This window comes from Sceloporus occidentalis, unplaced genomic scaffold (assembly GCF_023333645.1).
Source record: "Sceloporus occidentalis isolate IW3139 unplaced genomic scaffold, rSceOcc1.0.p SCAF_6, whole genome shotgun sequence".
Taxonomy (NCBI): Eukaryota; Metazoa; Chordata; class Lepidosauria; order Squamata; family Phrynosomatidae; genus Sceloporus; species Sceloporus occidentalis.
In genome coordinates this window covers 43,848,510-43,862,477 of record NW_028316986.1, presented here as the reverse complement: position 1 = coordinate 43,862,477, position 13,968 = coordinate 43,848,510, and the positions used below count along the sequence as shown (strand labels likewise).

At 42.4% G+C, this 13,968-nt stretch overlaps 2 protein-coding genes across 3 annotated transcripts in view; one reads left to right on the top strand and one right to left on the bottom strand.

Annotated features, from left to right (window-relative positions):
- Positions 1-1,725: 1,725 nt before the first annotated feature.
- LOC149310681 (carbohydrate sulfotransferase 9-like) lies at positions 1,726-5,825 on the top strand. 2 transcript variants are annotated; one of them, XM_089528346.1, is made up of 3 exons: positions 1,726-1,798; positions 4,200-4,217; positions 4,439-5,825. In XM_089528346.1, the coding sequence occupies exons 1-3, from the start codon at positions 1,726-1,728 to the stop codon at positions 5,251-5,253; spliced, it is 906 nt and encodes a 301-aa protein (XP_089384472.1). In that variant the 3' UTR covers positions 5,254-5,825. The 2 variants fall into 2 exon arrangements, with proteins under 2 accessions (XP_089384472.1, XP_089384471.1); XM_089528345.1 differs by lacking the exon at positions 4,200-4,217 and having other exon boundaries at positions 1,726-1,819.
- Positions 5,826-9,475: 3,650 nt separating this feature from the next.
- LOC149310680 (xanthine dehydrogenase/oxidase-like) overlaps positions 9,476-13,968 on the bottom strand; it is an 86,181-nt gene continuing 81,688 nt past the window's right edge. Inside the window, exon 37 of the mRNA XM_089529532.1 lies at positions 9,476-13,679. Within this exon, the coding sequence (XP_089385658.1) occupies positions 13,629-13,679 (51 nt within the window). The 3' untranslated portion in view covers positions 9,476-13,628. The remainder of the gene's footprint in view (positions 13,680-13,968) is intronic.

Below are 13,968 nucleotides of genomic sequence, written 5' to 3'. Positions count from 1 at the left end.
TCACTTTTCACAGGTTCTTTTTGGTCTGTGGGGAAGTCCTGCAGTCTGGAGGCTGCGGCTTCCCTGTGGGCCAAAACTAGGCACCAGGAGCCCGTCCTTTTTGCACGGTCTGTCCTGCGCCTATGATTCTATGTACACTTGACCCTCGTGCACTGGGACCAGACAAGAGACTTTTTTTGTTCCCTCTCCTCTGTGGGACAGCTGCTGATGGTGTGATTCAATGTGATTGTGTTAGGATGCTCTCTAGAAATGTACCATCCTTGGTTCTCATGTGTTAGCTGCTTTTGAGCTGGCTTGATCAGAGGATGGACAGGCACAGAGTTTTCTTGCCTGATCCAGCTGCAGCTTTGCATTGGGAAGAAAGGAAGAGATATTGCTTTCTTGGACTTCCTGAAACTACTGGGGATCTGGAAAAACAACTTCTCTTCTCCAAGCTGCAAAAGTGCAGTCAGATGTTCCCCAGAGCCAATGGAGTCACTGGGGGAGGAATGTAGGGGTGCGGGCCACAATGGATGACACTCCAGAGGAGGGATCATACCCAGTTGGGCCGACACTCCGGAGGAGGGATGAGGAGGGATGATACCCAGTTGGGCCCTTCTCACCTTTTGGGGCAGGAGGGGCTAGTGCTCAGCCTGCCTGGCTGCACCATCACCAGGCTTTCTCCCTGAGAAGGAAGCCCAGCAATGAAGAAGCCAGGGGGAGGGGATGCATGCCCTTCCTGGGTGAAACCATCTGCACCAGGTGACACTCTAGCTAGTAATGCCACTGCTGTTCCCTCCCCACAGCCACTGATTGGCTGTGGATGTTCTCTCTGTTGTAGGCAAGCTTGAACTGAGCGTGGAGAAGGTGCAAGGAAGTTCTGAATACCTCCTTCTGGAAAAAGAAATATTCTATCATCACTGAAGGATATGCCAGTATATTTATTTTATATGTGATGAACAAAATTCCAACCAACCTATGACGTGGGTTTTCTTTTCCTTTCCTTCACTATAAAGCAGGGAGTTTCAAAAGTATCACTAAATAGTATCACTGTCTATTACAAGGCTGAACACCTTCAATGGGCTTCTTAAGCTTTAGTCAGGGACATGACTGTGGGTTTTACTACTCTTTCCCAAGAGCCTGCACACACAACAGAAGTTAAACTGGACAGGAAAAGTAGTAGGAAGCCCCAGTCCCAACTAATATTAATAGACACTTTCCCCACCACTGTGTATGATGGATATTCTGAGTTGATAAACTTAAGCAAGAATGTGGCCATGCAGAGGATAGATTGTCAGTGTGGCAGCCTTGACCATTCTCTTTATAAGTAATCCACAAAGCTAGTAAAGCTAGTCATTTTTTGAATGTAGTGCCCACAATCTCCAATCATCATGGTCATACAAACTAGAGGATTCTGTCCATTTTAGTCCAAAAAGTAATTCTGGAATGCCAAGGATATTCAATGATGGCGAAGCTGATTTTCACATCCATGACTCCATTCATACATAGGTCGAAAAATGCAGCTGTGATTTGAGGCTCTGATTTTAGACTTGGCTTTCTCTGAGCATTGTCCAGAGCTATATCAGCTAGCACAGCTCAAGCCTGTATAAACAGTACTTTAACCTTCAGCCCTAACATTTGTACCATCACAAAGTAAATAAAACAGTGATCCTTTTGTTGACATTGCTTTTGGTTACTTTGACTCCTTTCATTAGAACTACTCACTTTGGTCAGCCAGAGAAGACAATGCGCTTCTTTATCCGCGTCTTCATCATCATAGTTTCTTTTGGGTTCATTTCCATCTTGTGGTTTATCCGGCGACACACACCACTGATCCAAGGTAGGATTTTCCCCTGTCCCTATCCGAGACCATGATCTTGCCTCAAGCAAATGGAGCATAATGTTCTTCTTATGCAGTTTCATGTCCACCCCAGACACAAGAGATTTCTTTTGGATGGTGCACAAGGATCTGCCATCTAGCTCTCTGTACCACACCCAGTCCCCTGCAACAGCTATCATAGCCTGGGAAAGCTGCTGCTGTAAAACAGCTGAGGAGGGGAGGCAAGTCATACAGTGAAGAACTGCCTCATCTTGGCTTGTGGGGGAAGGAAACTGAAGTGCACTCATAGATGGAATGCACACTCCTATTCATTCCTTCAATTGTACTACCCCTCTTCTCACTGATACGCAGTGGCATCAACAGCAAACCCCCATCCTGGGTGTTGACAGCTACATTCTTATTAGTGGAAAACTTTAAAGCAGAGGATGGGTGGCCCTATTTATCAGGAACACTTTATCTATGGCTTTCACGTGTCATGAGCAGGGGTGGACTAAATGACTTTTGAGGACATTAGAGCAAATGTCTGTCATTGCTATTCATGAACCAGCTGTACACCATTATCCAGTGGTATACTGCTGTGAATCAGTGGTAGCTGGTGGTTTCTGTGTCAGTGGATTTGTGAATCTCTTCTGGGCTTTAAAGCAGCTTATCCATGGTGCTGAACTCTTACAACACAAAGATGTAGCTGTGTTGGTTTGCTGAAGCAGATGCAACAAAGAACCCTGTTATAGGATGTGTTCCATGAAAGCTTATGCTATAACAAATGTTATAGTCTGTAAAGAGCCACAAAAGTAGACTGATCTTCAGTCAGTTAAAAAAAAAACCACATATTGATTGCCTTGTAATAATTGTTGCATCCAGTATAAAATTGTCTTGATGCCAGCCATCCTTAGGTCTGGTAGTGGATTTACATGAATCCAACATTCTCTCTAATTTTTTCAGTACCTTTTGAATATGGAAAGCTCATGGGAATTATTTAGATTACCTTCTTTGGCAGCAAAGAACTATAAAACTGTAGAACTGGGGGGGAGGGGACTCAAAGGCTCTTCTCCAAGCTGCAAAAGTGCAGTCAGATGTTCCCCAGATGCAAGCTACAGCAAAAGAGATTCCACCTCAACATTAGGAAGAACTTCCTTACAGTAACGGCTGTTTGACAGTGGAACACACTCCCTTGGAGTGTAGTGGAATCTCCCTCCTTGCAGGCCTTTAAACAGAGGCTGGATGGCCATCTGTCATGGATGTTTTGATTTGGATTTCCTGCATGGCAGGGGGTTGGACTAGATGGCCCTTGCGGTCTCTTCCAACTCTATTATTCTATGATTCTATGATTCTATGGCTATCTAGTTCAACCTTTTGCCAAAGTAGAAAGTTCACATCTGAACAATCCCTGACAGATTACCATACAGCCTCCAATGAATCCTACCACCCTCTAAAACAGTCCATTGTGCTTCAGATCAGGTCTTTAGGTTAGTCTTCCTAAAGTTATCTTCTTCCTTGTCATTGGAATCCATTGGTTTGGCTCCTACCTTCTGGAACAGCAGAAAACAAACTTGTTCCATTAGGACTTACTTGCATAACACAGTGATGCCATCATACCATTGTGTACCAGTAATCTCTGTTTAAATGCAGTGAGTGTCCTATTGTGTTAAGGAAAACTTTCCAACCCATATTAGAGTCTGTCACACTCAAGTAATGGGCAGGTATTTATCACTCTTCTGTCTAGAGCTGAATTCACCATACTCTGCATAACTGTAAAAGTGATTTATTTAACCAAAAGCTAAATATGTACAGTTGGTCCTTGTTATCCACTGGGGTTTGGTTCCAGGATCCCCCATGGATAACAAAATCCATGGATGCTTGGATCCCATTAAATACCATGGCATAGAAAAATCATGTCCCCTATATAAAATAGAAACTCAAGGTTTGTTAATTGGAATTTATCATTTTTCTAAAATGTTTTCAAGCCATGGGTGGATAAGGAGGCCCAACTGTACAATATATTCTGTTTTTATGAAGACTTCCATTAAACCATATTAACTGTGATGGAAGATTATAACACTTTAGTGTAGCATTTAATTTAGCTGACCATGAAGCAGATAACAAGCAAACTCCATCAGTAGAGAAACTTATATTTACCCATTTTCTTTCACTTTTTTTCTATACATTAGAATACAAAAACCTTTTACAGTCTTGTTCTGAAAAGCATATTTCAAAAACAACACATCCAGCAAGACTCTCTTTCTATAGTTCATTATTGGTTAGTACAGTGGGCCCTTGGTATCTGCTGGAGTTTGGTTCCAGGACCTCCCATGGATAACAATATCAGTGGATGCTCATGTCCCATTAAATATAATGGCATAATAAAATGGGACTCCTTAAATAAAATGGCAAAATCAAGGTTTGCTCTTTGGACATTATATATATATATTTAAAATACTTTCAAGCCACAGATGCTTGAATCCATGGATTAAAAATCTGTGGATATGGAGGGCTGACTGTATTTCGTAGCAGTAAAGCAACTTAATAATAGTACTGCTGACCTATCAACTGGAGAAAACAGAATATTATTTACAGGTCATTTGAATGGATTGACTCTATGCTCCATATTGCAATTTGCAGACAATCTGAGTATTAAGGATGAAGGAGCAGATTCACCAGTGACATTTGACACTCTTCTGCATGTTCAGCAGCTCAGGAAAAAAACACTGAATTCCTTCTGCAGCAAACGTAGCAAAATCAACCAACTTTCTCATACCCAGCAAGAAGCTTCCCAAACACTATCTTCCATTGTGGTGAACAACAAATTCAATTTCCTGTATTGCAAAGCACCAGGCACTGGGGTGGAAGGCTGGGAGCAGCTATTGGAAATGCTGATGGAGAAAGAAGATGTTACATTACAGATGCCAGTCCACTACCACCAGCAGTTTGGAACCTCTAAGACACTGAGTGAGTACAATGTGACATCGATGGAGGCCATGCTGAAATCCTACACAAAAGTGATTTTTATCAGGGATCCATTCCAGAGACTCATCTACGCTTACATGCATGGATTGGCAGAAGGTCTAAACTTTGAGGAGTTCATTCAGTACATCTTAGATGGTCAATCCAGGAATGCCAATGCTGAATGGACACCATTAGTTAGCCTGTGCCATCCATGTATTGTCCAATATGACTATATTGTGATGTTTGGGTTTCTTGGCAGTGAGGTGCGCCATTTAATGCTCCGGAGAGGGTTTCCAGAAAGCATCCAGATTCCTGAGTTCATAGACTCCAAAGTCCGGTGGACCTACAGCTGGTTGGAAGAGCAAATGTTCAATGAACTCTCTCTTGTGCAGAAGAAACAGCTCTGCCACTTCTTTCGATTTGATTTTGCTGCATTTCGCTTCCCTCACAGCTTGCTCTGGGACCTCACTTGCATTTCAGAAAGCAGTTAGGAAGACTGGATAAAAACTTTTACAGTATTATGAATACAGCAAAACTAAGGGTACATCTACATTGTATAAAAATTTTAGTTTGACAACACTTTGCATGCTGCAGCTCCATCCTATGGAATCCTGGGATTTATAATTTTACAGGGTCTTTAGCCTTCTCTGCCAATGAGTGCTGATGCTTCACAAAACTATGAATCCAGGTTTCTGTAGGATGAACCAATGGCAGTTAAATTAGTATCAAACTGCATTCTTTCCACAGTGCAGATACATCCTAAGATGTTCTGGGGGAAACGAGTGCTAGATATAGAATGGCAAGCTAGTATGTTGATTAGTATAGATTTGTGTTCAGGATCAGTTGTTCCTGAGAATCATTTTGGGAGGAAATGAGTGAGAGAGGACTGTCTAATAAATCAACAACCATAATACACATAACAATGATACCTTTATTATGCCAAGTGAAATACATTACACCACACAAGCTTTCAAAGCTCACTGGCTTCTTCATCAGGCAAGACTTACAAATCATACTGAAGAAGAAAAATGACAGTTGAGATTATCACACTACACTCTTAAAGTGTTGCTATTCCACTTTAACTGCTCTGTCTGCCTCTTGCTGCAATCTGGGATTTGCAGTTTAGGGAGGGGCATTTAGAATATTCAGTCTTAGGCCTCACTGAACTACAAACCCTAGAATGCAATAGCAGATAGCCAGAGCAGTTAAAGTGAAATAGCAATGCTTTAAGAGTGCAGTGCAATAATCTCCAGTGTCAGAATCCCAAATGGTCTGTGTCCTGTTTGAGGTATTGGCTTAAGATGTTGCTTAAGGTGATCTGGAGTGAGGGTTGGTGTTGCTAGCAGCACCACTCCTTTTTGTCGTGCAGGACAGTAAGAGCTGTTCAGCAATGGAATCAATTACCTACAGAGGAGGTGGGGTCTCTTTCTCTTGGTGTCTTCAAAAAGAGGCTGGACAACTATCTGCTGGTATTGCTTTAGCTGGAGATCGTGCATTGGAGATGGGACTATTCCATTTCACTAACAGAAGAAGAACAGGATGGGGCGATGTTGCAGAATGTCATGTGATAATTTTTGCCCATGTGATAATCTCCTAAATCTATGATTCTATGATTCTGTGACAAAGATAGTAAATGTCAGCTAATAAAATTCTTCTCTCCATTGCCAGTAACAAAAGAAACTCCCTTTGAGATGTAGGCTGACTCTATCCTGTGCAAAGCTGCAACACCACTCCTTCCCATTTTGAGACAGAGTACTGTGAATTTCCTAAGAAGTATTTACACTGTCACATTTGGGGCTCTTTCTCACTATACAATTATAGCACTATGACTCCTCTTTAACTGTCATGATTCCATCCTGTGGGTAGGGAAGGACTCTAATGACTCACCAGAGTACAAACCCCAGGATTTCATTGGATGAAGTCATGGTATGTAAAGTGGAATTATAGTGGTATATTTGTATAGTGTGAAAGGGCCTCAGAAATATGTTTAGGTGATGTAACAGGTAAAACCTGCCACTGACAGTGAAATTCAGGTTGTTTTACCATCTGAATCACCATGATGTGCTTTTGGGGGATTTTGTTGTGTTTTATAGCATAATAGCACAGCTGCCTCTGAGTCCATATGGCCAAGATCCCACAGCAGGAAATGTACATGTATCATGTAGCTTTGTCTATGTAGTTATGTCTCCCAGTGCTTCCATCCCAAAAGCCACCTTATAAGCAACACAACTCCCCAGCACAGCCATTTCTGTGTTGTCAGAATAGCAGGATCACTGTGAATGTGTCTAACTATTTTCCTGTAGCTGAATGCACTGTGACAGGCATCCATGGGGGCCCATGAGAGATCTCTGCAGATCATGTCCTTACAGTGCACCCATGTGTGTGAGAGTTTTGTGTACCTTCAAGTCATTTCCCACCTTATGGCAACCCTAAGGCAAACCTGTCATGGGGTTTGCTTGGCAAGATTTCATCAGAGGTGGTTTGCCATTGTCTTCTCCTGAGGCTGAGAACATGTGACTTGTCAAGGTCACCCAGTTGGTTTTTGGCCGAGCTGGAAATTGAACCCTAGTCTGCAGAGTTATAGTCCAATACTCAAACCACTATGCCACACTGGCTCATGCAGTGCACCCAGCTAAAGGAAACTAGCTGGATGCATTCTCACTGGTCCTCCTTTCCCATTCCCAACATGGAAATGGATTCAGAGGCATAATGAGTCTGGAATATCAGCATGTAAAGGGATGTTGCCGTACTCCTGGGACTGTGTGAAAGAGGTTGTATAGCATGCCCTTCCCTTACATGGGGATCCGTTCCAGACCCCCCCCCCCCCCCGGGTAAGGGAAAAACTATGTATGCTCAAGCCCCATTAGAAGTAATGGGGCTCGTGCCCGCAGCGCACACCCCATTACTTTTTTAGGGGTGCGAGAGGAGTTTTCCAGTGCAGCTTCCAGCATATGCTGGAAGATGTGTATGTGTGCCCACGTATAACATGCACGTGCTGTAGTATAAGCTTTTGTAGACTTGGTCTGCTTCTTCAGATGTGTCTGAGGATCTCCTGCCAACGTAGAAATAGTCATATTGGGGGTGGGTTGTGCTGCTTACAAGCTGGGTTTAGAGGGAGATTTTGGTTATTGTGTGATCAGGATAGAATTGCAGCCTCTGCAATAACCAAAAATGTGAGTTGTTATGGCAGAAGTCTTGACTTCACCAACAGGATTCCAGCAGCATATTTTACTCAAAATAGTTTTTTTCCCTCCAGTCTCAACTTCTCAAGTTACCTGCTGGTTTGTTTTCTTATCACAAATGGCTCTTTCTCCACACCTCTTTTGCCTCTGAATTAGCAAAAAGGAGAAGGAAGTGCCTATTTACACTGAATTTCAGTCAGGGCATTCCAGTTGCTAACTTTTGTGTGATGAATAAAATGAGTGGTGCATCTTTGCATGTTTCAATCTTATGAGCCATACTCTATGAGGAACAAATACTGCCATGCTCCTTTTTAAAAATTTAATATGACAATATTTGTTCAAGGATAATATTGGAAGTATGGAACTATGTTTATGAAATATTTTGAAAGACACAACAGAGGTTTCAAGAGCAAATAACTCTTGTTTTTGAAACTGTTAAGCTTCATGTGTTATGTCTTGGGAATCAGCACCTTGCAGGGATACAGTTGATTTTTTGCATTAGAAAGTATTGTACCCGATTACTATGATCCTTTCTAATTGTGTGATTAGAACTTGGAAAGTAACTTTTTCAAAGTAATTGATACTTGTTATAGTATTTGAAAAGTAATGCATTCCAGTTACTCATCACACTATTTAGAAAGCAATCCATTGGCTAGAAGGCTGTAGGTGCCACATGCTCATGTAACCGAGGGTTGGACCAGTGTCTAACCCAGCGGTTGGCAACCTCCGGCCCGTGGGCCGGATGCGGCCCACGGAGGCCTTTCGGCCTGCCCCTGCCGCCGCCACCGATTGCAGCTTTTCGCCGCTCCTGGGCGCCGCCATTTTATTTCTCAAAATGGCGGCGGCCTAGAGGCGAAGTCTCGCGCAACCACATGAAAAGTTCCGCAAGACTTCGCCGCCATTGGCAGCGGCCTCTGGGAGGCCCGCTGCAGCCTCCGGGGCCCTCAAACAGGGCTCCAACAGTGGCAGCAGGCCTCTGGGAGGTTCGTTGCCATTGCTGGGGCCCTCCAAGAGTGCTCCACCGGCGGCAACGGCCCTCTGGGAGGCCCGTTGCTGTCGCTGGGGCCCTCCAAGAGGGCTCCGGCGGCGGCAGCCCTCTGGGAGGCCCGTTGCCGTCACTGGGGGCCCTCCAAAAGGGCAGGCCCGATGCCGTTGCTGGGGCTGGCAAAGAGGAGGAGGCCTGGCCCCCGGAGGGTGGAAGCTCCACCCCCGGCACGCAGCCCCACCCCCGGAGGGTGGAAGCTCCACCCCCCGGCTTCAGCCCCCCAGTTGTCTGAGGGACAGCAACCTGGCCCCCAGCTCAAAAAGGTTGCCTACCCCTGGTCTAACCTTTTAAGTGAGTTGTGCTTACCTCTGCAAAACTACTCCCTTTCACTGCCACCCTCTCCCCAGTGCAACTATAGCTTTCTGGCACCAACAGGGCACAAAATTCAAATACAATCAGGGGGTGGGGGTGGGGGGGTAGGCCAAGTTGTATTTGTAGTTGAGCAGCCAGGAAAAAGGAACAGCTTTTGACTTTCCTTAACAATTCCTCTGAGATTTGGGAGGGTGACCTAAAAACCACTATCCAATATGGGGCTGTGGAGAGGGAGGGTGTAGCTGTCAAGGTAGGAACAGGGCTAGTTAATGATGCTGTTGTTAACTGCCCTCAAGTCTCTTTCGACCCATGACGACCCTGTAGATGAGACATTTCCAAGACTCCCTGTCCTCCATTGCTTTGCTTATTTCCTGCAAATTCATACCTGTGACCTCCTCAATAGAATCCAACAATCTGGCATGCTCTTTCTGCTTCCCTCCATCTTTCCAAAACTTATTGTTTTATCCAGTGAGTCATGCCTTCTCATGGTGTGCCCAAAGTACGACATCCTTAGTTTTGTCATCTTGATTACAGTCCAAAGTAAAGAGCAGGTTTAGCCCTTTGTTGGTATCATTTTAGAAGGCATCCTTTTATGTTCTCCCATGAAAGTGCATTGTTCCTTTTCATAGAATCATTTGATGCTAAGGATGCAAAATGTTGCATTCAGGGATACATTCTGCAGAAGATGAAAATGCCTCTTCACCATACACAACACTTTTTGTATAGCAAATGCTAAGAAGTGGGGGGAGGGATCATATGCACATTATGGATGTATTTACACTGTAGAAATAATGTCTGACACCACTTTAAGTGCTATTGATCTATCTTATGGAATCCTGGAATTTGTAGTTTTACAAGATCATTAGCCTTCTCTGCCAAAGATTGCTGGCAAAGCAAAGATTGCTGGCAGAGCTTCTCTGCCGAAAATTGCTTCACAAAACTACAAATCCCAGGATTCTGTAAGATGGAGCCATTGAGGTCAAACATTATTTCTACAGTCTGAATGCACTTTTCATCATGATCAGGTGTGGGTGCTAATTACCAATAAACAAATTTCCAAAGCATTTTTAATACTTGTTTATTTTTGCAAAATTGTTTATTTGAAGCAGAATTTCTTCAGATCAGAACAATATCAGTCAATCAACGAGAAAGCGCCTTAAAAGAACTCTGTAAAGCATTCAATTAAAATAACGTGAAATGCTTCCTCAAAACCTCTCATTCCTATGGAGGAGTATTAACAATGATATGTCACTGCTAATTCTACTTCTTTTTTCTTTTCTTTTTATTTAATGGATATTTAATGGACTAGACAGGGATCACAACAAGCACTTGAAAAAAGAACACTTCATGACTCTGAGAAGTTGGGTTCATGATAGCAAATTTCACAGACTGGGAAAAGATGGCTCTATTAAGCATAACAAAAAGTCACATTCTAGAATGACAACAGCATTACACTAGGGTTCACTGTGACTTGCCTGTTCCGTGCACCACAAAATGTATACACACTACAAATATCCACACAATAACCACAAGATGAAAGGCATGATCGGCCCATTTTCTTCATTCCAACAGGAAATGTTAGATATGAGTAAAAAAAAAAATACTAAGTTTCATTTTTAGAAATATGAAACATTAGTAGCAAATATGTCCTATTATTAAGCAGTACCACAGTAGCATTAAATGCTCTTTGTCAAGAAAATTGCATTAGCACGATTAGGCCAAAGTCCTGTTGGTTCACTATGCTGGCATCTCTACATCAGTGTAAGCAATGGCAGCAGGAAGAAAAGGCCACAGGGACTGATGCCACAAATGAAGTAAGCCACTGGAGGAATAGGCTGCTCACAGCTGACATATTTTGTCTTCCTTCCCTCATTACCAACCCCAGAAAAAAATGAAACTGTTTACATAGTGTACCAAAAGAATTTCACCCAAGCAAACACTTATTAAAACAAATGGTTGGAGCTGGACGTACAGTAGACACTCTGAAATCAAAAGGGCCTAGCAGCACATGACTAACATAATTCTACAGTTAATTTCTGTGGGTTTTCTCCAAGGATGTCTCCAAGACTTTGACGTGACCTTGGGCAAGTCACACTCTCAGCATCAGAGAATGGCAATGGCAAACCCCTTCTAAAGAAACTTGCCTAGAAAACCCTTAGGGTCTCCATAAGTCAGAAATTACTTGAAGGCACACAACAACAACAACAGCAACAACAACAACCTGCTTCATATTGTTCTGCTAGCAACAATAAGGCTCTGTGCCTTCAGGTTGTTTCCATCTTATGGTCATTGTAAGACAAACCTTTCACAGGATTTTCTTGGCAAGATTTATTCAAAAGCAGGCTTCCCTTTGCCTTCCTCTGAAACTGAGAAAGTATGACTTGCCCAAGGTCATTCAGTCGGTCTCCATGGAGGGCAGAGAGTCAAATCCTGGTCTCCAGTTATAGTCCTATGTTGAAATCACTACACCACCCTGCTTCGCCAATACCAAGAGGAAAATACAAAATCACTATCTTTGAATCATTGATTTCTGAACATTTTGTGACAAAGTCTGCATTTAACTGACTCAACATCTTTCCCTATAAGGCAATCATATTTTATAAAAGGATGCTTTTAGCACAAGGAGTGTAATGTGGCACAGCCCCAGACAACGGAGTGTGAACTATGCAAGAGAACTTACAGGGTTACCTAAATTGCATTCAAGCATTTCCAGCATCAGTGAGAATAAACACATGTTTTGGAAAGAGACCTGGACAATGATTCAGCACCATCTTCACTTCTCCAATAGTCAGAGAGCAAATAGGTCCAACTGTCAAGGACTCTCCCCATGTTTACATTCTTTTAGGGCTATTTCTTTTTTGTTTAATTAAGCAGAGAAATAGCTCAGTCCATCAAGTGTTGACAAAAAAAAAATCATCCTGATCCTCTGAGTTGACTGGACATTGTTCACATGAAATTTCAATATCTGATTTAATCCACCATAATGGCAGAATGCTATATAAAAATATCTACGAGATGCATAAATAGTTATCAAAATGCATTTTAGGTATTTCTACACAAACATCATAGCACAGGTGAAAGAAAAACCTAATTAGAGAGCCATGTAATGGAGTGTTCTGTTGAACCTTTCTATACTTTCTGTACCGCGACAGCCAACCTCTCTAGAGAAGCTTCTACACGTATTTGTCCACAGAACTGAATGTCTTATTCAGTTTATTCCCAGGGGAAAAATGAGAAAATGTACCATGAGAGGCGGGAATACCTGACTTTGTATTATTTAATAACACATACATTATGGGATTTTTTTCATAACTCTTTCACATTTCTATACATGCTCAGCCAAAATGGAGTTTATTCCCAGGAGTATGAGGAGAGGATTACACCTAGGATGAGAAGACAGTGGGTAGTGTTGAGTAAAAAGGGGAAAAAATCAAAGAAAATGGCCCCAAGTGCCTTCTAGGGGGTCTTGGGGTATTTTCACCACATTTTTGTCCCAGTATGCCACTTCTGGACAAGAAGAAAAAATAGGAAGGGATTTCAAGTCACTTCTTGATGTTTAAATAAAGCTTCTTCTGGGCTTAAAATGGCACAGAGAGACCAAAGTCTCTGGGGGGCTAATGTGGGGGGCCCCACATCACAATTGTCCACTCCAGATTACAGTCCTCAGCTTCTGTTCCATGCATATATATATTTGAGAATAAGCTTTGCTGAAACCAGTGTCTCTTACTTCCAAGTAAAAGGAACGAGAAATTAACTAACATTTGTGCAGAACTGCTAACATAATTAGTATCCTTGACTTAGCAACAGAAAAAAAAATTAGGCATTGGAGGCAGAGGTTGAAAGCTCATCAATTAGGATGTTAAAGTTTCTACTTCTTTCTGATGCAGAGGAAGATTGCGCTAGGGACCTGCCCTCATTGGTGCTTGCAACCATCCTTCACAAAGATTAAGAAGAAGATAGAAGAAGGAAAAATAGCTACATTAGAATTTTCTGAATGGAGTGATTACACTTCAAAAATGAACACACAAACAGGATGCGCTTGTAAGTGCTTCTCCAATCTTTGATGCAAGTTTAAATGAATCTTGCAAGAATTTCAGTATCACAGACCAGAAGACCCATCATTTTTTCTCTTCATTGCATTTACATTCCAGGAATAACTTTCTTAGGCAGCTGACTGAACTATTTTAAAAAAAACTGAATTACAAAGCTTCATGAATCATCAGCCCATGCACAGGATTTTCGGCAGTTAGCCTTGGCACTTTTTATTTTGGTCCTCTGAGGTAAAACCAGCTTAATGAGAAGAGATATTTTCTTGCGATTCCTTCATTCATACTCTCACAGACCATGGTTTAAAAGTGCCTGGCTTAGCAGATGGACACTGTACAGAAAAAAATTAAATTAAATTAATATAAATGAAAAAGAAGTGTGACAAATATTTATTTTGGCCTGGTATGTCTAAGCCGAGCCCTAGACATGCCATGTTCCAGTTGCTGGGCAACAACATAATACAGCCATATTCAGATTTATTGACCCTCCTCCCCAAACCCCAAACAGAGCAAAACTGGAATTATCAATATTCAATGGTGGCTCATAGATCAACTATGGGAGAAGGTGGACTTCCTCACTCTCAAATGATAGGATAGGGCCCTCCCCTTGCTGAGCCCATG

Bases quoted from the DNA above. Each gene is read 5' to 3' on its own strand.
- LOC149310681 (XM_089528345.1), top strand. From the start codon at position 1,726: ATGCGCTTCTTTATCCGCGTCTTCATCATCATAGTTTCTTTTGGGTTC. The intron at 1,820-4,438 runs GTAGGATTTTCC...TGCAATTTGCAG, and splicing joins ACACACACCACTGATCCAAG to ACAATCTGAGTATTAAGGAT.